Consider the following 22,004-nt stretch of genomic DNA (forward strand, 5'->3'; position numbering starts at 1 on the left):
AACTTATTTAAGATAGGCAAATTCAACTACATATGCTTGGTCTAAAAGATATACAAATATAAAACAGTGCAGGTGATTTCACTTCCCCTTCCACTGCACAGGCTCATGCTCTAGACTGAGCTTGGTCCCTGGTTCTGTGGCTTCTCATGCTCCATTTGCGACCACCATGTTTGAAGTTACATACTTTTTGTGCTGCCTGGTTCCTGAATACCAGCCAATTACAGTAATCTCCCCTTATCTGCGGGGAATACATTCCGAGCCCCCTGGGAGATGCTTAAAACTGCTAGTTTCAAGATAGTACCAAACCCTAACCACTCATCCCTCAGTATCCACTGAGGGATTGGTTCCAGCACCCCCCACAGATATCAAAATCTTTGAACGTGCAAGTCTCTTACATAAAACGGCATACTGTTTGCATATAGCCTACACACATCCTCTCATGCACTTTAAATCATCTCTAGATTACTTACAATACCTACTAAAATATAACTACTGTGCAAATAGTTGTGTATTATTTACAGATCAACTGCCTAGATTTTTTTTTTTTTTAATACGTGGTTGGTGGAATACATGGATGCAGAATCCACAGGTATGGAGGGCCAACTGTGTACTCTGTTTTTTTTTTTTTTTTTCTCCTATAGATAACATAAGTTTTACTTACAGGAAGTCCTTTACGGCTTCTCTTTGGCATATCCGACTTGCACTTTAGGGCCATCATTAAGTAAAATAAGGGTTACTTGAATGCAAGCACTGCGATTCACAACAGTTGATCTGATGATGGAGATGGCTATTAAGCAACTGATGGGCGGGGAGCACATGCAGTGTGGAAGTGCTGGATGAGGGATGGTTCACGTCCTGGGTGGGATGCAGTGGAACAGCGTGAGATTGCATCATACTACTCAGACTGGCGTGCAACTGAAAACTTATGAATTGTTTATTTCTGGAATTTTCCATTTAATATTTTCAGACCATTGTTAACCACAGGTAACTGAAAATACAGAAAGTAGAACTGCAGATAATAGAGATGGACTACTGTACTTTATCTGGTTCTCACCCAAAGCAACAGTGATCTGTTCCAGTGCTAGAGGAAAACCTAGCCTGTGACATTTGTGGATAAATGACGGAATTCCACATTATTCTTTATGGGTGATTTAAAGGATCATTATAAGTAGTTTTGTTTATAAACAATTTTTACCTTATTCATTGTTCTTTAGAACATTGTCTCCATTGGGTATACTCAATTTTAGTAAGTAGTATAGGAATGATTGGGGGGATAATAGAATTCCCTGTTTTAAAGTATAAAGTTATACATAGTAAAAGATACATATACATATTGTTATTATTATAAATTGTATGTTTGATCTTTAGTCTATGTCATCAGTCAAAATTTGAGAGACGTGCAATGCTATCTCCCAGAACTATTGTGCTTTCCTCACAGTCTCTTTGCTTTTACCAGTGTTTATGTATTTGGTTCTATATGTTTTGGAGCACAATGATGCATAACTATTATTCTTTCATAGTGGACTTTATTTTCTGTTAGCATAATAGACTTTGTTCCATTTCGTGCCTTCTATCTTGAACTCTACTTTGTCTGAAACCAGTATTATCATTTTTGTTTTCTTTTCTCATTCTTTTTTCATTTTTACTTCTTGATAAAATCTTTGCCTATCTTTTTGTTTTTCAAATTTTGTGATTTTGTTTTAAGTGAGTCTTCCATAGCATCAATTGGAAGGTTTAATTTTCCCAGAATATTTGTCATTTTATAGGTGATTTTAAACATTTATCTTTAATTATAAATGTTTTTAATCTTAACTTCTGACATACTATTTTATGCTTTGATTTTTTAAAAATTTCCCTGCTGTTTGCTTCTAGTTTTTAATTTTTTCCTGTTTTTTTTTTTTTTTTTTTTACCTCACTTGACTTATATTTTTACATTTATCTTCTCTAGTCATTTTTTATATATGTATCCTGTTTTTTTATTTTAAAATAAATAAATAAAGGTTAGCCTTATGTTTTTCAAAGCCATTTTTTAAATCTATACTTCTCCATTTATAATAATAAATAGTGAAACCATATTTTGGACATCTGTGTATGAGTGAGGGACTCAGCACACATTAACTTTCTTGTATCCTGCCTTCAGCTTTTTAAGTCTTTGCTACCTTAATATGGAATTCGAGATCCAAGTTTCTTTCAATAGTAAATATTTTTCATTTTAAGAAGGATTTTTGACATTAAAATATTGTGATAAAGAAAATCCATTTTTTAACTTTAATTCTATTGGTCTCTGTGGTTACTAGATTCTGGCAGTAGGCTGATTGACAGTCTTGCTTAGTACTATAGTTGAAATTCATTGTTTTTTTTCTCTTGATTTTAGTGGGAAGGTGGAAGAGGCTACACCAAAGGTGCTAGTCAGATGACAATTTAACTCTGAGATTCAGACTTCAGTATTAAGAGGATATATTTCCATTTCATGATAGCGTTACTTAAATATGCCCTCACTTTTGTTGTATCTTAGTCCTTTATTCTTTTTATCTCAAAAACACGTGTAGTAGATTTGAATTTTCAGTTACGCTGGTTGGCAAATTTGAACTTTATTTTTTGAATTGTGCAAAATAATGGAATACACATTTCCATTTCCATTGAGATTTGAGATGAGTCTTGGAAAAGGGTGACTTGAACAGATAAATATATGTAGGAAAGATAATTCTTGGAAGAAAGACAATATCAGCAATGGCCAGGAGAAAAAAGCTTGTAGAGAGTATGGGGCTAAAGAAACTAAAAACATGAACATTTTGCAGCAGTTCAAGTGAGAAAATGAAGGTATGAAAAGGAGTTGAATGTGGAGACTGGTTAGAGCTAGAATGGACGGCAGGCATATGGTGATTGGATATAAATAGGGAGAGAGAGTTGTTGACAATAATTCCGAGTTTTTGAACATCTGTTACTGAAAAAAGTGGAGGCTTGAGAGACCACAGGAAAGGGAAAGTTAAGAGAAAATAAGATGCTTGGTTCATTCTAGACATATTGCATTTGAGATGCCTATCAAGGTGTCCAGTAGGCATTTTTACATATCTTGATAGCTGAGAAAAGATTAGAACTAGAGACCTAGATTTGGAACAGGTGATAACTGAAGTCTTGGGAGTTGGTGAGATCTCTGTGAAAACAGAAATGGGGTCTTCCATAGTACTGGTCAGGCCATAATCACTGGGCTAGAGCCATGACCACTCACTGAATTTTGGCAACAAGGAATAATGGGAAATTAGATTCAAGAGAAAGCTGCTGTTTTAGATTCATGGTGTTACACATAGAGTAGTCATATATTTCTGGTGGGATGATCAAAGTATTAAGGTAAATAGATACCAAGGAGAACCTACTGTGCCAAGCTCTCTGGCAGGGAAAAGGAAGAATTATAAATTTTAACACTGTTCTGGATGTTTTACATTTAAGGTTTCATTTAGTCATCACTGTTGCTTATTTTGTCAAAGCTAGTTTCCTCATCTATGTTATGGAGATGACTAATTGACATGGTTGTTATGAGAATTAAGTTAAGCAATGTATGTAAAATATCCGAATGGTAGTAGGTATTTACTAAATTGTAGCTATTATCTTACTACTAGAAATTTATTAATTATCTATGTGTAATTGACACACCGCTATTGAAAAACAACTAGCAAATACCTGATAGTCATGATTTGCAAACTGTGTTTTTTTAAAGAAATAGCAGCTCTAGGGAGGAGCCCAGGGACTGCTTCAAGGTTGGGGGAGTAAGTACAAAGCTGGACTCCTATCTGTTTGCCAAGCCACAGAAAGCATGATTTTATCTGTTTCAGTTATCAGACATCAGCATAAAATTTCACTTACATAAAGGGGTTGGCTGGAAATAAGTGTTGCTTGAAATGAGCGTAGAACTGAAGGCACAAAGGACAAGAGCCGTTATTGAATTCAAATAGAGCAGTAGTGAGATAAATCGGTCTACCAGGCTGTGGCTTCTGTAGATGGCTCATCAGGCAAGGAGCTAGGAGAATAAATACCCTGACCACACTTTCCTTCCACCCTCCTATCTCCTTCTGGGGCTGGACATGGGGAGCCTCCATGGATCCAGAGCTAGGTGGAGGAGGTTGCGGGTAGCTATAGAGGGGCACACCTTGTCAAAATGTAGAGAACAGCCAGGGACTAGCCTAGCCTTAGAAAGATTATGACGTTTAAATTTGTATACTAAATTTAACCTGAAAATGGACCCAGCCCATTCCTAGAGTATCTTAAACATTTAATGAAATTTCCTTTCTGGCTTTCATGTTTTTCGACTGCTTTCCCTCAAGTGACTGCACAGACAGGCTCTGTCTCCTTGCTGCCCGAAGAGTCTAGTAGATCTTACACTATCTACTTGGGAAGATAAAGGAGGAGTTGCTCACATAAGCCATTAGAGTGATAAACTGCCTGGCAGCTGCTGTATATAGGAGCATAGCCCTACTAGATACCATGTCTGTGCTGTTCGTAAGACACAGCCTCTACCATATGCCATCTGGGAGGCTTCTCAGGGTTCATGGGAGTGTGAGCCAAGTCTTGTAGGCTAAGCAAGAATTATCCAGTTGAACAGAGAAATAGAAACATTGAAGGAGGGCATTACAGGACAGGAGCATAGCTCATGCAAAGATTCCAAGGACAATTCCTTAAGAAGAACTCCTGACATGTTTGAAATGATGTCATTGCCACTGGAATAAATGTGGGACCTGGCAGAGGCCCAAGAGGATTATGCTATCACACTCAGGTCTTCTCAAGAACCCTTTCTTAACAGAGACACATATAGATTAGCACCTCTGAGACATTCAGGTCTGTAGTTTTATAGAGGAAAAATTCACAAAGATTTAGTTAGAATCCCACCTAGAATGTATCTGTAATTTGGAAGTATATAGATGATGATGATGATGATGATTCGTAATGCAGGGAAGGGACTGACTAGACAAACTGCTTTCCAAAGATGTGTTTTCTAATCATGGAAACAATTCCTGAACAAAATATGAGGTGCAAGGTGCCCCTCAGCCCTCTTCCACTACTGAGCTCATAATCTGACTGGTGAGCCAGAGGGTTGATGTTGAAGCTACTGTCCAGCTTTAGAACAAAGAGAAGTAAAGCATAACAATATAACTTTTAACAGATCATACACAGACTCACTTTTACAGACAATAAGGAAAATGCAAGGGAGGTTCTCGGCCCAGCAATGCACACATGCACGCACCGGGGCAGGGCAGGGCAGAGGGAGGGAAGTTTTAGGCTACATGAGCTGTCTCCTGAGGGTCAGTCAGCTGGTGGAGGCTCAGGGAACAAGCAGCTTATGTTCCTCGCGAGTTGCCCCCTAGTCCTCCTCGAGGCTGCCGCCACACCATCATGCTCCTTGCGAAACGGCTTTCCCAGAATCACTTTTGTGTGCAGAGAATAGGTTTCCTGGTAAGGTCAGCCCTGTGAGAGATGGGGCAAGAATCAAAGGATTTTTAAAGAAAACACAGGGGAATCTTCCCTACCTCAAGACAGGCCTGTTTCCTGCTCATGTGGGTTTGAAGTGTGAGGGAGAGTAGACACACAGCAGGACACAAAGCTGTTAGCAGTTCTTCCTTTTGTGCATGCCTTAGCTCCAAGACGACTTAAAAAATAATTGAAAAAAAACCTTCCTCTGGGACTGATGCAGACCGTAGTTTATACAAATTCACTTGATCAAACTGGTTTAATAAAGAACAAATAGTTCTTTATACAAAAGATAATGATTTATATGTTATTTCTCCATTTTACAGATGAGAAAAAGGAGACAGGACTTCAAGATGAAAGTTTTTAGACTATTGTTGCATTAATGGCACCAGGCAATTAATAATTCACAAAATAAAATAGTCACCTAGGTTTAAGATACATTACTTTTAAATACTGTTGAATTATTCCAGCTCAACTTAAAATATTTAAAATATATACAGTCTGTCAAACAGTGCCTGGTGCTGAGGAATTGAAGACAAACAAAACAGTCCTTTTCTTCAGGGAGCTCACTTTCTAAGGAAGGAGACAGACATGTCGGTAATTCCGTAGAACACTGTGGATTAGTTGCCATATGCCTGTCTAAAATTAAAAACCCGTATTTTAAAAGTACAAAAGAAATACAATACTAGGTATATAGAATGGTAAGCGAACATCTACCTTCTTCCTCACTTCACCCCTGATCCCCAAGCCTGGGATTTCATTAGCCAGAGGTACCATTGATATTGGGTTGGGGCATGACTTCTAGACTTTATGTTTTGGTAAGAATGAGGTCGTGTTCTTCTACATCTTGTTTTCTTCACTTAGTATGTCAAGGACATAATTCCATACTAACTTTTAATATTCCATTATATGTATGAACCGTTATTTATTTAGTCATGCTGTTACTTGTAAACTTTGTGTTGTTTCCAAATTGTGGCTATAGGCTGCTGGGAATTTCCTTGCTATAACTTCGCATATTTTTATTGGTAATTATGGAAGATATATATTTTTATTACAACTAAAAAATAATACACAGTATAACTAACTTCATAGTGTGCGTACAGTTTTATGAGTTTTAGTATATATGTAGATTCACGCTACCACCACCACATCAAAATTACCCCCCAAAATCTTTTTTGTGCTTCCTCTTTGTTGTCAGATCTCTCCTCCTTCTAACCCCTGGCAATCACTCACCTGCTCTTCATCCCTAGAGGCTCACCTTTTCCAGAATATCAGATAAATGTACTCATACAGTAAGTAGCCTCCCGATATTGGCTTCTTTTACTTGGCAAAATGCCACGTTGTTGCAAGTATCAATAGTTTATTCCTTTTTATTGTTTTTAGAGATTATTAATAAATAGAGCTGCTTTAAACATTCGTTTTATGACCATAAATTTTCATTTCTGCATGGTAAATATCTAGGAGTGGGACTGCTGGGTGATATGGTACATATATCTTTAACTTTATAAAAAACTGTTAAACCATTTTCCACAGTGACTGGACCATCCATTTTACATTATCACCAACAATGAATGAAAGTTATGGTTGCTACATATTCTAGCTAGCACTTGGTATTATCATGGGGTTGTTTTTTGCGGAGGAGAGGGTAAGGATTTTTTTTTTAGCCATGCTAGTAGGTGCATATTGTTATCTCATGTGGTTTTAATTAGCATTTCTCTCATAGCTTATGATATTGAACATATTTCTGCGTGTTTATTTGTGATCTCTATGTGTATCTTCTTTTGGAGAGATGTCTCAAATCTTTTGCACATTTAAAAAAACTGAATTGTTTGTTTCACTGTTGAGTTTTGAGAGTTTTTCATATATTCTGGATACAAGTTGTTTATCACATATGCAATTCACATATATTTTTCGCAGTCTGTGGTTTGTATTTTAAACAGTGCCTTTCACATATCAAAGTTTAACTTTTGATAAAATCTAATTTATCAATTTTTTTTCTTTATGGATCACACTTTTGCTGTAATAGCTAATAATTCAGTGCAACCCCAATGTCATGAAAACGTTTCTCCCATATCCCAAAAGCTATATATTTTTATGTTTAACATGATCTGTTTTCAGGTGGAAGGTTTTAGTTCAAGGATGGCTAGCTGGCTGGTTGGCTGGCTGGCTTAATTTTCTCTGTAAATAGATGTCCAATTGTTTCAATAGTATTTGTTGAAAAGACCAACCTTTCTTTACTGAATTGTTGGAAGACACAATTGATATGAGCTGGTATATTATCAGTATAGTTTAATGTTAAAAGAATGAGTTTTGAAACACATCTGCCTAAATTTGAATCTCAGATCTACCACTCATCACCTGTGTAACAATGACCAAGTACTTAACCTCTCTTTCCCTAGTCTCCTTTTCTGTAAAATAAAGATCATCATAGTACCTATTTTATAAGATTGCTATGACGATTAAGTGAGTTATCTGTAAAACACTTGGAGCCATGCCTGACATATGATAAGTGATGAATTAGGTTAGATTTTATATAACTTTAGATATTACAAGAATGTCATATAACTGTATTTTACTATAGATATTACAAGAATATCCTATAACTGTATTTTGTATTTCCAAGGAAATCCAAAATATTGTGATCATTTTTTTCCCAAAATACTACACTTGGCTATTTGTATTTCTTTCTCTGTGAATTGCCATTGCTTTATTGATTTATAGAATTTATATATTAACTCTAAGTTTTACAAATAACAATTTTTTCCATTTGGTTATTTTACCAATTATACTACCTGTTAACAATGTACATGTTCCTGTTTATCTGCCAGCACTAGATATTATGACCCTCTCTATTCTTTGCCAGTTTGATAGACAAATAATGAGCTATGCTTTTAGTTTGTATTTTGGGATTTATAGTCAGGTTAATCATTTTTCATATGTTTATTGGTATATGTTAGCTTTTGCTGAGTAATAAATCATCCCAAAACATAATGGTAAAACAACAGGCATTTACTATACCTTATGGTTCCGTAGGTCAGCGGAAAGTTCTTTGGTCTAGGCTAGATTAGCTGATCTCTGTAGTCAGCTGATGGCTTGGCTGGGGCAAGATGGTCTATTATAGTTCACTCACATATCTGACAGTTGATCTATTGGACCTCAGCTGGAATGGCTTATGTCTACTCCATGTGGTCTCTCATTCTCTAGTTGGTTTTTCAAAGTTTCTCCTCACGATGGTCTCAGAGAAAGGCCAGTGAAAAAGCACTTTTAAAGCCACTGTTTGTATTACATTTGCTAATGTTTCATTGCTTGAGGATAGTACAATTGCCATGCTTTGATTCAAGGGGTGAAGAAGTAAACTCAAAGCACTCAGTGGAAGAAAATGCAAAATACTGTGGCTACTTTTCCCCCCAATCTACTGAAGCTGGTTATTTGTATCTCTTCCTCTCTGAATTGCCACTGATTTACTGATTTATATAAATTACTTATATGTTATACATATCAGCTCTTTATGTTTTGCGTATAACAATATTTTCCTACTTGGCTATTTAACTTTATTGATGTAATCTTTTGCTGTGTACAAGTTTTGGCATTTTTTATACTGAAATCTGTTAGCGTTTTTCCTTATGGTTTTGAGAATATTTTTGCCTTTGACTGACCGGACTGTAAGCTTCTTGAAGGCAGAAACCGAATTTTACTCTTTTCTTAACCTGTAGAATGCAGCATAGAACCCAGCTCATGTGCTTATTAAGTAAATGATTATTGAATGAATTCATTTACTGAAAGTCAGTCTCACTTATTTATGTATTAATTCTTTAATCAGTACTTGAAAACTGACTTCTCTCATGGTGCTTAGAATGAAGCATAGTGGGTAATAATGAACATATCAGTGAGATGGGTTCAAATTCCATTTTTTCTACTGTATGACCTTGGGCATATTACTGAACATCCCTGAGTTTCAGGATTTTGAAACTGAAATTCCTTCCTTCAGTATTACTGTAAGAATTCAAATGGACAATGTTCGTAAAACACCTAGGACCTATTATGTAGTATATAATAAACAGTGCTAGCTTTCTTTCCTACATGGTATAATCTGAGGACTGCTGGAAAAGCTAGCTATCATTCTTTGTCAGTCCCCTCTTAGCAAGTATCATGATCCTTGCTTCTTCCATTACAGACTCATTTCTTTGGTTTGCTCTTCTGAGAGTTCTTAGTGGGTTGTCACTTTAGGATATTTTTGTTTTTTATGTAAGCAGATCAAATTGCCTTATGTATTGGGAGCTGACGATCAGGGCACTGAGGAGTTAAAGTCAGAGGATATAGATATTTGTGGGAGTGGGCGTGCACATTTTGGGTAGCATATGGGCAGAAGGGAATTTGGCAGATGATTGAATCGGAAAAGCCACAAAAGAGAAGGTGACCTGGCTCCAAATACAGATTCCTCTCACAGCAGATACATTTTCTGACCCCAGGTGAACATGGTCAATTGGAGAGCATCTCTCTCTCTCTGGTAAAATGGATGAGAAAGATTAGAAGGCAGTATTGTAAGGCTTTGGGGAATTTGTGAGCTGGGCAAACCTCATTTCCAGGTATTCCCAACCTCTGTCCTGTGCCTTTTCCAGCTTTCTGGCTGCCTTTCTTCACTGTCTTCCCTCTCTTGCCCCACTTTCTACCAAACTCCAGGATTCTCCAGGTGCCATCCTGCCAGACTTGTACACATTCCACATTCCCTCATGTTCAAGATTTATCCATGTATACTGCTACCTTGGAGTAACAGAAGGGCCCTGACAGAGACATCAGCACTGGTAGGCTGGCTTTGCCACTACCCTTCATGTGACCACTGGCTAGTCTCTTTTCTATGGCCTCAGTTTGGCATTTATAAAGGTGAGGCTTGTACCAGGCCATCTCTAAAGTACTGTCCAGTTTAAACAGCCCTTGATTTGATGGTACCATGCTTCCTCCAGCCCCACATCACAGAATGCAGTATGCATTTAAGTAAAGTCTCACTGTGTGGACATTTTGTCTATTCCCTGGAATTAAAAAGTTTCCTGCCAACTAACTGAAGCTAATTCTAATGAGAACATATGTTATTTATCCTGGACGGAAAATTTCTGGTGTTCAAAGGTGGGGAGAGGATGCTGTTTCCTCCAGCAGACAGACGGTCCTATTTGGCTGGGAGGCAGGGATGGGAAGTAGGCATGTTCTTTGGGCAAACTGGCTTGGCACAACTCCTGGGTGAGAACAATTTGTTGTTAGACACAGCCTAGTCACATCACAGATGTCCTTGTCTCACTCCAAACTCAACTATACAATGAAAAAGTTAGTAACTTCCTTTAGTTATTTCCAGTCTTGCGCATTTTGGTATCCTCTTACTAGTTGCCCAATATCTTCTTGGAAGAAACCTTGAGGATGAAGTTATTGCTAAGAAAATTACTACATACATAAGAGGATAATGAAGAACAGAAAAAGATTAAAGTGTTGGAAGCATGCCTGGGAATTGAATCTCTTTAGGGGAGACAAGAAGGCAGAGAAGATCGTAAAAATGCTTTAACTTAAGGTTGACCCGTAGAAATGGCTCCAGCAGTGTTCACGATTCAATTAAAAGAAATTAATGCCAACTTTAGGATAGATAAAAGATGGAACATTTTAAAGGTGAGTCCTATTAAACATTTATTCATTCTTAAAACTCTGCTCAGTAGTTACTTTTTGGGAGAGAAGCCTTTTTGGACTATTCTCACATCTTTTTCTCCTTGCCCCATGTACCTCCAACTCTCATTCAGGCCAGATGTTACTTCCTCAGAAAGCCTTACCTGATCCACCAAACTCTTCCTCGACTCCAACCAAATCTAATTATGTTCATCATTGTGCTATTTCATAGCACCTTGTAATTCTCTCATAGTACCTATTGTGGTTCCAGCGGCATACTTATTTATGTGTTTAGTTTTCCACATCTATCTTTCACATTTGTCTGTAAGCAACATAAGGATTGAAATCATATGTTTATTTCATTGTCGTGTCTCCAGAGCCAAGTGCAATACATAGCACATGGGAGATACTCAATAATTTTTTTTAGTAAATGAATGAATATACATATAAATGACTTAATGAGAGGGCTTTTTTTTTTTTTTTTTTTTTTAATGAAAGAGAATTTTCCTTTTCTGGACAGCATAAATGAATAACTAAACTAAAATCCAAACAATTCCACCAAGTATCCTGGATAGTTTGGAGGTTGTCTTTGCCTCTTTGGCTCATTGCTTAGGGCTTTGATTCCAGAAATGCTTTTAGCTAAGACTTCCTCGGTTCACTGCCAAGCCCCCAATTTCAAAAATCCTTTTAACCAAAATAGTGCTCATTGGGCAGTGCTCATTTAAAATATTTAGAACTTAAAGATATCTACTGCTGTTATAAAAGTGAGATATTTGATCAAGAACACTTTGAAAAATTTTAAACTGATTCAATACCAGACTTCCAAGAAACCATACAGATAGTTGTTCTGAAGACATAACGCCTTCTTCCAAACACATATCAGTGAAACTCCACCCAACACTACAATTCTGAGGTAATAAGAAGCACAATGAAATAGTCTCACTATGCAATAATTTGACCTGCTTTTTCCTCTCAGCCCGCCCATAGTTCAAAGGAGCTCTATCTGCAGCAGTGCCACATGTGAATGTGGGAAGAGAGGGACAGCAGGCTCATTGGAATAAGCATATCGTGCTGCAGTGAAATGTATTTTCATTGATATTCATATTTAACCTTTCATTTTTTCTCTGTAAAAAAAGATAGTTAAAAGTGATGATCTTTGAGGTTTTATATGTTTTTATTTAAGCAAAAACATTATTTTCCCCAAACGAAAACTACATGAAGCCCAAATGTAAAATTCAGATGAAAGTTGAACAGCTTGGTGAGAGTGTATGTGTGTGGGTGGGTGTCTGGAATTCACTCTATTGACTTTACCTCCACCATTCTCAGAAACTTTTCAGAAAATGAGAAATAACTACTTGAAACAGTTTGAAAAACACAGCTGTCTCTAATTTCTAATTCAATTTAGTTCATTATATGGGTGTTGATGTAGGTCTACAATTATTTCTATGACTATTTTTAAAGGAAAATATGTCCATGTCTTAATGGGCCATTATTCAAAGCAACAATGAATACAAGAAAATCTAAATGCAAAAACAAGATTTAAACAACATTTTGAGTGTACCACAGTGCAATTTAGTGCAAATTTTTGTTACTATAAAAATTAGATGCTCTTTAGTATAGCACACAAAAATATAATGAACAAAACATTTTAGGATATTGTTATGTTTCAATTATTACGAACAATCATTTGTTAACTTGCCAGATGCTATGCCATTTGGCAAGTATTTCCTTGTGAATAAACACATTTTCTGGAAATATTGAAAAGTGTTTGCAAGATCTTTGTCAAGGAAAAATAGCATCAATCTCCAAAACATATATAAGATATATAAAATTACTCATCTTACTTTTACTTATAGCAAACTCTTAGCCTTGATCATAGAAATATAAATTAAACTAATAATGAATTTGATTAGAACCCTCAGACTAATGAAACATAAGCTGGAGATGATAGTGCTATAACATGGGATCTATCTTTTGGCAATTATTCTTAGGAAGAAGTCCCTAAAAGCAGGTTCCTTGTGTGGCGCTGGCCATGTGATTGCAATCATATCTTTCATAGTGTCAGTAGCAGAGCTCTTTTAAGAAGCCATAGGCCACAAGCCATGATATCCATTGCAGTAGGGCCTCTGCTCCTCTATTTTCTTTAAAAGCTATATTTCGCCACCCTTCTTTTCCCTTTTCTTAAATTTTATTTTAACTCATGTTTTTTTTTTTCTCTTCCAACATTGTGGAATGACATCACTTTTCCTATTATTAGTCCAAAGAAGATAGAGAAAATACATTATTTGGGTGCAACCCAAGGAGATTTGGAATGGATGTAAGAATAAATGATGAGAGACATTTATATTTTTGTGGCTCTTGATTCCCTTCCAAGGGATGGGCAATAACACATTTACTTTTTTACATTTAATTTTTATGTGTAGGTAATATTCAAGTGGTTCAGAAGCCAGCACATATAAGTGTACAATAAAAAACCTTCCTCATATGATTGTTTCCCAACTACCTAGTTATTTCCTAATGGGTCATCTTTGTTCTTAGTTTCATGTTTCACCTTCCAAAAATTCTTTAGACATATACAAACAAGAACAAACATGGATTCTTGTTTTAGGAAAACTAAGTAGATGATTTTTAAGATCTGCCCCCAGGAATCTGGTAGGTATTTTTTTCTCATATCCAAAGCTCATATACAAAATTCTTCTGATATTTTATTGTTAATGGCTTTACAAATCAGACAGAGGACTCACTGGAGGAAGAGGGCTTCCTATAACTGGCATGATGAATAAGAGTAGCAAAGTGTTGTCAAGTCTAGATTCTTGGGTACACAATTTCTCTTTCTGTTACTGAAAGTCACGGGAGAAAACTTGGAGGAGCAAAAGGAAAAAGAATCCAGGTCAATATCTAGAAATGATTTACAGATGAAATGTGATTGTCTTTTCAAATGAACTGCTTTTTCTATTATTTCCTGAAGTCATTAAATAAACCATAGTCAGTGTCAGCATAGTTCAGTGAGTTCAGAGCAGATCCCTTGGTTTGGCAAGTCACTCAACTGGCCCTAGAAATGGGGCTGGATGGAACCAGAGCTGAAAGGATTAATCACGTTCTGGGAGCATGCCTGGAATGAGTGAGCGTAAGAGATGAGGAGGTGTTCACTCAGAGGCAGACTGGATATGCAAATGGAAGGGAAGCTGTGCTCTGGTGTTATTTTTAGAGGCTATAATTTTACTGCTTGGTGTCCTAGCTCATCTATTAGAAAATTTTTCTTACTGGAACCTATGTCCCTTCTTTTGCAATCTTAAAGTTACCATTGAGTTTAGAAGCCAGGTAGATGCTTCAGGGTCAGGCTTGGAAACCTATTCTAGGCAAGATTTTCTCTCTCAAACCCATGCATTGAGTTAACATTATGAGAAAAAATGTAACTCTTTCACTTATATTAAGATTTGACATTGAAATTCATTCTAAGTAATCAGATAAAAATATAACTCCTAGTTGTAACATCTTCAAAACTTCACCTCATACATCAGATATTGGCAGTTGCCATTAAAAACAAATTGAATGAGGACTTCATGGCAGGCACAATGCTTGGCATAAGTAATTACTCAAAGGTCTAGAAAATGAGTACAAATGTTCAACAATACCTGATCACATTTCTAAGGCATTATGTAAAAACTGTAACATTTGCTTTTTTCCCTAAAAACTTAGTAATTATTAAGATAGTCTTTTAAATATGGGCGAGAAAGTCAATTTAGACTCAGGAGAGTACTTTCACTTTTAACCTCACTATTTGGGAAGTGGAAGCCAAGTAAATAGATGGACTTGTATCAGACAGATCTGGAATAAAATTTGACCATCTGTCCGTCCATCTGTCCATCTGTCGTTCATCTGTCCATCCATCCACCCACCCACCCATCAACCTATCCATCCATCCATCCATCCATCCATCCATCCATCCATCCATCCAATACTTATTCAGTTCTCTATATGCTGAGACTAGGCAGGATATTCCTATATAAAGACTATAAACAAATCATCTTCAATCTTCATCCTCATGGGGGGCTTGCCATCTAGTGGAAGAGAGTAATAAATTAATCATCGATTTTGATAATCTTTATGAAACAACAGGAAGCTGAATTAGAGGATAATGGGATGAGAATGTGTAGATATTAAGGTAGGTAGAGAAACCATCTATAAGAAAGGCATTTAAGCTGAGATCTAAAGGATGAGCAGAAGTTAGTCATGCAAAGAGTGGCAAATAGCATTCCAGGCACAGGGGTCAACATGTATAAACATGCTGGGGTAGGAAGGGCCTGGTGTATCCAAGTAATTGAAAGGCAAGTGAGAATTTAAATTCTAGCCCTGGCTTCAACAGCTGTGGAAGATAGAATAAGCTACTCAATCTTTTGAGACTTCATATCTTCATATTCAAAAATAAGATAATAGTGCATACCTTGCAGGGTTGTTAAGAAAATTTAATTGGTATTTAATGAGAGCACACGCAGCTTACTTGAATCACTTTACATCTATACAAAGGTCTCTGAGACCCCAGCTGGTCCAAATGGCCCAATATGTTTAACCTATCTATTCTCCTAATCATTTTATATAGACCTGAGAATCAGCCATTACTGGAACCAAAGAACATCCTTCATTCCTGATATTTTCACATTCAACAAGAGGATAGAATAGGCACAGGACATAGAACAGGCCCGTTTGTTCATCTTAGAAACTGGAAATCAAAGCAGGGAGAGAGAACGTGAAATGAAAGGATTTTGTTTTTAAAATGTGCTTCATAATTTATGGAATAAATTTTAAAGGCTCGGTATGATTTTGTTTTTACATTTGAAGAGGGTTGAGGTTTGGGCTTAGATGTTCAGGAAACAGAATAAAGAGAGCTGAAATAATGGTCATTGTATACTCCATATAGAGCAAATAAAATGCTTGGCAAGTTACATACTTTATCTCATTTAATCTTCACAAAAATCCTGTAAGATATGTCTTATTAGCTTTGTTTTACAGATGATGCAAATGGATGCAAATGAAGCTCAGAGGGAAATGCAGACTTTGTTTAGTCCCTATATTATTTTGTGAAACTTAATATGGAATTGGGCAATGATGACAGTCTTAAAATTAACATACAGTATATACATAGTTGATATATTTCTTTAGAATACTTAATTATTGTGACAGTAACACATTATCATTAACTGATTGATAATTAATGAAAATAATTATAATTAATAATGACAAAAATGCCATTATCATAAATTTAACTCAACAAGCCTTTACCGAATACTTAACTCAGGCACTATAGTGGGTAGGGATATATAATGCACAGCTTATTTATGGAGATGGAAAATAACTAATAGTCCATTGCAGATGGGGTGCGCAGTAGGGGAGGAGTGGATTTGTAGGGTTGAGGCGATACCATGGTAAGAGTTTTAGATCTTTACTATGGATGACAGGCACCTGATCAGAGTAGCATTTCAGAAAGACTGCTCACACAGCTATTTTTAGACAAAGCTTTGTAAGCATCAGTTTATTCCATGGGGCCACGTTAATAAACTTCCTCTTACATTATGCTCCCTCTTTCCTTTTAGGAACAGTGGATGGTGCCATGGACCTGATCTTGATCAATTCCCTACCTCTTGTGTCTGATGCTGAAACATCCCTCACCTGTATTGCCTCTGGATGGCACCCCAATGAGCCCATTATCATAGGAAGAGACTTTGAAGCCTTAATGAACCAGCACCAGGACCCACTGGAAGTTACTCAAGATGTGACTAGAGAATGGGCTAAAAAAGTTGTTTGGAAGAGAGAAAAAGCTAGTAAAATCAATGGTGCTTATTTCTGTGAAGGGCGAGTTCGAGGAGAGGCAATAAGGATACGGACCATGAAAATGCGCCAGCAAGGTAACATGTCCCTTAGCCGTGGGCAGGCGAGGTCCACAGAGACACCCCACACCCTTTGTTTTGTCAGTTGCTCACTCGGAGGCTGGGCGTGAGCTGCCTGAGTATGGAGCTTGAAGACTTCATTTGTTCTTTCCAAGCATTGCTGTCTCTAGTACACAGAACATTAGAGATAAAAGACCATCCATTTCAACTCCCTCACATTCATCCCTTTCCCTAGATATACATTATGCCTAGTTTATAAGGTGAAATGAAATATATGTTCTACTAAGGGCTCCATGGCCCTTATGGAGACATGAACATGTTACATGTATGTAATATGAAAATCATAGCAATGAAGACAACTGTACATTGCCAAATTTTTGGCAATTTTGAGCTTTCTTATTGACTTTTTACATCTGATTCTTTATTTCTTTTGTGCCCCTGATCATTCTTAACAAAAGTTCATGTTTTCAGGGAAAAATATGATAGACATAAAAAATTAAAAAGGGAAACATCTATCAAAAACTCAACTTAATTGATTATTGGAATGTCAGTTACCTACTGCCACAAGAATGCTATATAGCACACAACCACAGACCACAGTGACATGCAACAATAGGCATTTACTGTTTGTGAGGCTAAGTCAGCTGCATTGACTGTGTGGCTCTGTAAATCTTGACTGGGCTTTCTTATGTGTATAGATATTGGCTGGCTATAGATTTAACTGGCTGGCCTTGGTGGGCCAACTTGGCTGTGCCCCTTGTATATATTATCCTTTAGCAGGCTAACCTAGGTATGATCTCATGGAGATGCTAGAAGTGTGAGAGAACAAACAGGAACACATGAGGTTTCTTGAAACCTAGTCTCAGTATTGTTCACTCTCATTTTCCCCTCATTTTATTGCCCAAAGCAAGTCACATAGCTGAGCCTAGAACAGAATGGGAGGGCAGTACCCAGTTAAATAACAAAGAGTATGGATGGAAGGAGGGATGCCGAATTGGGGCTCTTCTTGCAGGCTGCGATTCTCAGGATGAGACCAGGATTTAAGTCTAGTAGTCAAGTGCCCAGGCCCAACTCACAGAACACCATGAGGAGGATATCGAGAGCCTTCTGTAAGAGGAGTATTACTCTTTGCTACCACTTCATAGAAGTGATGTGATAAAGACTTTTCCCCAAAATGGAAGTGAGTCCTAAACTAAATCTTTAGGACTGTTCACCAAACTGTTGGCAGTTGGAGGAGACGATGTCATGAACATTACTTAATGATTCTGTTTTGCCTTAAGGCTCCCAGGCCTGGAGATGCAGGTACACTTCTGAGATTCAGGCTGCTACCTCTGGGAGGAAGGTACAGAATTCCAGCAGAGATGATCTCTCCTTGTTCTGATTGGAATGCTCCAGCCCCTAATCCATCAGCCCTTTTCTCTGAGTTGGTCATACCTAAAATGAAATAGTCCTTTCCAAATGACTATTATAACCACAGGGGCCTGTGGACTGAGAATGTGTCACCTGTGGACTGAGAATGTCATTTCATGAGATAATGACATTGTGAGTCCTTTAAGGTTTGATTTTTAATTGTAACATTGATCCAGAAAAATAATACACCTCTGCATATTTCACTGATAGGCTGTTTCTTATCTAGGAATCTGCAATTTTTTTGCATCAGTGCTTGTCAAAGTTGAAAGTGCTCATATCGCCTGTAGGTCATGTTAAAATGCAGACTGATTCAGTAGCAACTGGAGAGAGGGTCCTGATATTCTGCATTTCTAACAACGTCCCAGGTGATAAGATACTCATGAGGGGATCAAGGGTTTAGTAGAACCCTAACTGGGATCCACCTGAAAATATTTCTTTGAATTTGCTAATGGTGGTAATTAAAAGATTTGAAAGCAGAAAACCCATTTTAAGGTCAAAAGTGATAAAATCGCTATTCATTACAAATGAAGGAAAAGGTTTTCTTAGAAAAACTGTAATGTTCCTCTTTAAATGACATCAGGGTGAGTGGGAAAAGTGCACAATAGACATTCCCAGGAATGCAGCTCTCCGGTGAGGGAAGAGAGGTTGAACAAAAAGGATGTGAGGTGTGCCAAAGCTATCATGGCTGAAAGTCACCTCTGTTATGTTTCACATGTGTCATTTGGGATTTGACTTGTATAAAAAAATTATGTCCTGCTGATATTTCCATATTCTGAATGAAGACGATCTGAGATTTGTGACCCAATGGTTTCACAGGAATGAAATGTGAAGTACCGCTCTGCCCTTCCTGGGCTGGCCTAGCATTGTCCTGGACAAGGTATAAATAAGAACCTGTAGAGCATATTAAACCAGAACAATGGGAGTCAAAACCAACTATAATGATCCCCCTGAACTGAGAGTCCAGGTCAGCACAGATAAAAGATGGATGAAATTCAGTTAAATGAGGCAATGGCAGGCTTGAAAAGTGAGAAACAGTTGAGAAAAGACAGCTTTTAGATTCATATTCACTTGAGTTTTCATTCTTTCTTTACCACTTATCATCTGTGTGGCCTTAGACAAGTCATTTAACTTCTATTGGTCTCATTTTTCATCATCTGTGAAATAGGTATAATAATATCTTCGAAATTGTCTTACATTTTAAATAAGATGGTATATGCAAGAGCCAGTTCCCATGACTGCATTTAAAATAAGATTTCATTTATACAATAGATATGTTCCTAAAAAGCTTGTGTAAAGTGAGACATTGTATAATAAGTTACATTATAATAACAATAGCAGTGTGTACATGATGGGTATGCTATTTAATGCCAAGCATCTGACTTTAGAGCTGATATTTCTGACCACTACATTACTCTTGGCATATCACTTTCAATGTTAACCTCCCTCCCTCATTCTGAGCACTTATTTTATAACGACTCCAACTGAAACCCTACAAAGTAAACCAGGACACAAAGTAGAGGCGTGGGAGTAGAAGTCAGCCAGGTGTGGGTTTGAGCCTAGCTCTATGACCGAGGGCAAATTACTTAATTAAAATCATAGTTTCCTCATTTGAAAAAAAAAAAAAAAAAAAAAACCTGGGGATAGAGATTTTACCACATGTATTTGAGAATCAAATGAGATCACCAACATTATCTGGCTCACAGTAAATGTTTAATCATTACCACTGAAGTGCCTTGGAATAAGCAATAATTTAGTGGGACTATATATTTTCCTACTCAACTGTGGAAAATTTTAATGTGATCTATTAACTAAACTGTGGGAATTTATATAAAATAGGAAAATAGGTAGTACTTTCCTGTATCTTAATAATAACATCTCAGGCTGTTGAACTAATTCTGTTTCTTTTGCTGACCATTCAGTGGCTGAAATATGATGCAAAGAAAGTGATATGCTTTATAGTGAATCAGGAAAACCCCCCAAACTCTGTCTTTGTGACACTATTAATTCCCTAGTAAAACATCATGGGAATTCAGAAGTGCCTGCTCAGAGACACAGAAGACAGGATAAACATCAGTATATTCCTGCTTGCTGCTGACTCGTGCATCTGGAGTGGAAGTGGACAATCCATTTGAGCTGTGCCAAAACACAGCTTAAACTGGCTTACTCACTCCAAATGGCCAAACTGTTTTTATCAATGGCATCATCCAAAAAAGTCAAAAGCAGTTTGTTCAAACCTCACTGGAGATTTTGTTTGGGCTCAGGGAGGTATAAATGAAGTTTGAAACATTTTCACATCCAAAGATCTGTTTCAGAGTGTTATATCTTAAGAAACATAGGTTATTTTTCTTCCTATTTTTGTTTGAGAAATAGCTTTACTTTAAGAACATCAAATTTCTCACACTTGATTTGTGAATTTGAGAGAGCGGAGCCATTTTCTTCTAAATAACACAAATTAACATGCTAAAAGCATAAAGAAAATAGGAAACTTTGAAATCAGATTTATTCATTTATTCTTTCATTCCACAAGGATTCTTAAGACTCTATTTTGTGCCACACAAGGAGGATGCGATGGGTGTTAAAATTTCCTGAATACTTATTATGTTTCTGACATTCTCCTAGCAACTTCATATACATTACTGTATAATTTGGACTTTACCAAATGTGTATATGGTGAGGACCCTACGACCCCATACTAACAGATGAGACTTGTAGGTACATTTGTACACCTGTGTCCCAGTGTAGCCCTGGGAAGGTTAACACAGGCCGATCCCAGAGGCCGGGGTCTACCCACCATCCTGTGTTGCTTTCCAAACCAGATGTGAACTTCCCCCTCCTGGAATGCTCAGTCTAGCAGGGGAAATATACTAGGAATGGGGCTGTAATGGGGAAGTACAGCTATGATGGCACTTAACCTGGATTCCAGGGGTTGTGTGAGGCCCTGGAGAATGTATATTGTTGAATTGGAGTGCGTGAGACTAGGGGAAAAGAGGAAACAGAAGAGAAAGGAAGAAGTTCTAGACGTAGACGTGAGTGATAACATGGTCTGTTTGAAGAACCCAACATAGTTCGGAATGGTTGGAACCTAGAGCTAAGGATGCAGGCCTAGAGTATGATGAGTCTAAAGAGCTGGTGTTGTGGAACACATGCACAGGCCTTGAATTTGTGTCTCAATTTTTACACGTAGAGTTAGGCCTTGAGAAAGAGACTTAGTTACTCTTAACTCCATCTCCCACATTGCTACACTATGGATATCCTGTTTTCACAGGGCTTTTGTGAAGTTATGCAAAACAGTGATGGACATAAAACTATATTATTACTCTTCTTATTCTTAGTCCTTAACCATCATGAAAGTAAAGGAAACGCCTGAAATTTTGATTAATTATTTTTCATTTATGAGAAACACCTTTGTTCATAACTTTTACTACCATGATTTTCTTCTTCAACCCTTAAGGAATAAGTAAATTGTGTTCTTAGTTACGGTCTGCCAATTAATTAGCTCATCCCAATAATCTTGAGCAAGTTATCTTCCAACTTAGGCCTCAGAGATCTCATTTATGAAATGAAGTGGTCGAATTTTAAAGTCTTTTGAGTGTTAGCATTATGTTA

General features: G+C 37.1%; 1 protein-coding gene across 1 annotated transcript in view; it reads left to right on the forward strand.

Moving 5' to 3' along the window:
* The window catches only part of TEK (TEK receptor tyrosine kinase), a 96,533-nt gene that overhangs the window by 27,127 nt on the left and 47,402 nt on the right, over positions 1-22,004 (forward strand). Inside the window, exon 2 of the mRNA XM_016156267.2 lies at positions 16,695-17,006. Coding sequence (XP_016011753.2) covers positions 16,695-17,006 — 312 coding nt within the window. The remainder of the gene's footprint in view (positions 1-16,694; positions 17,007-22,004) is intronic.

This window comes from Rousettus aegyptiacus, unplaced genomic scaffold (genome assembly GCF_014176215.1).
Source record: "Rousettus aegyptiacus isolate mRouAeg1 unplaced genomic scaffold, mRouAeg1.p scaffold_m13_p_3, whole genome shotgun sequence".
Taxonomy (NCBI): domain Eukaryota; kingdom Metazoa; phylum Chordata; class Mammalia; order Chiroptera; family Pteropodidae; genus Rousettus; species Rousettus aegyptiacus.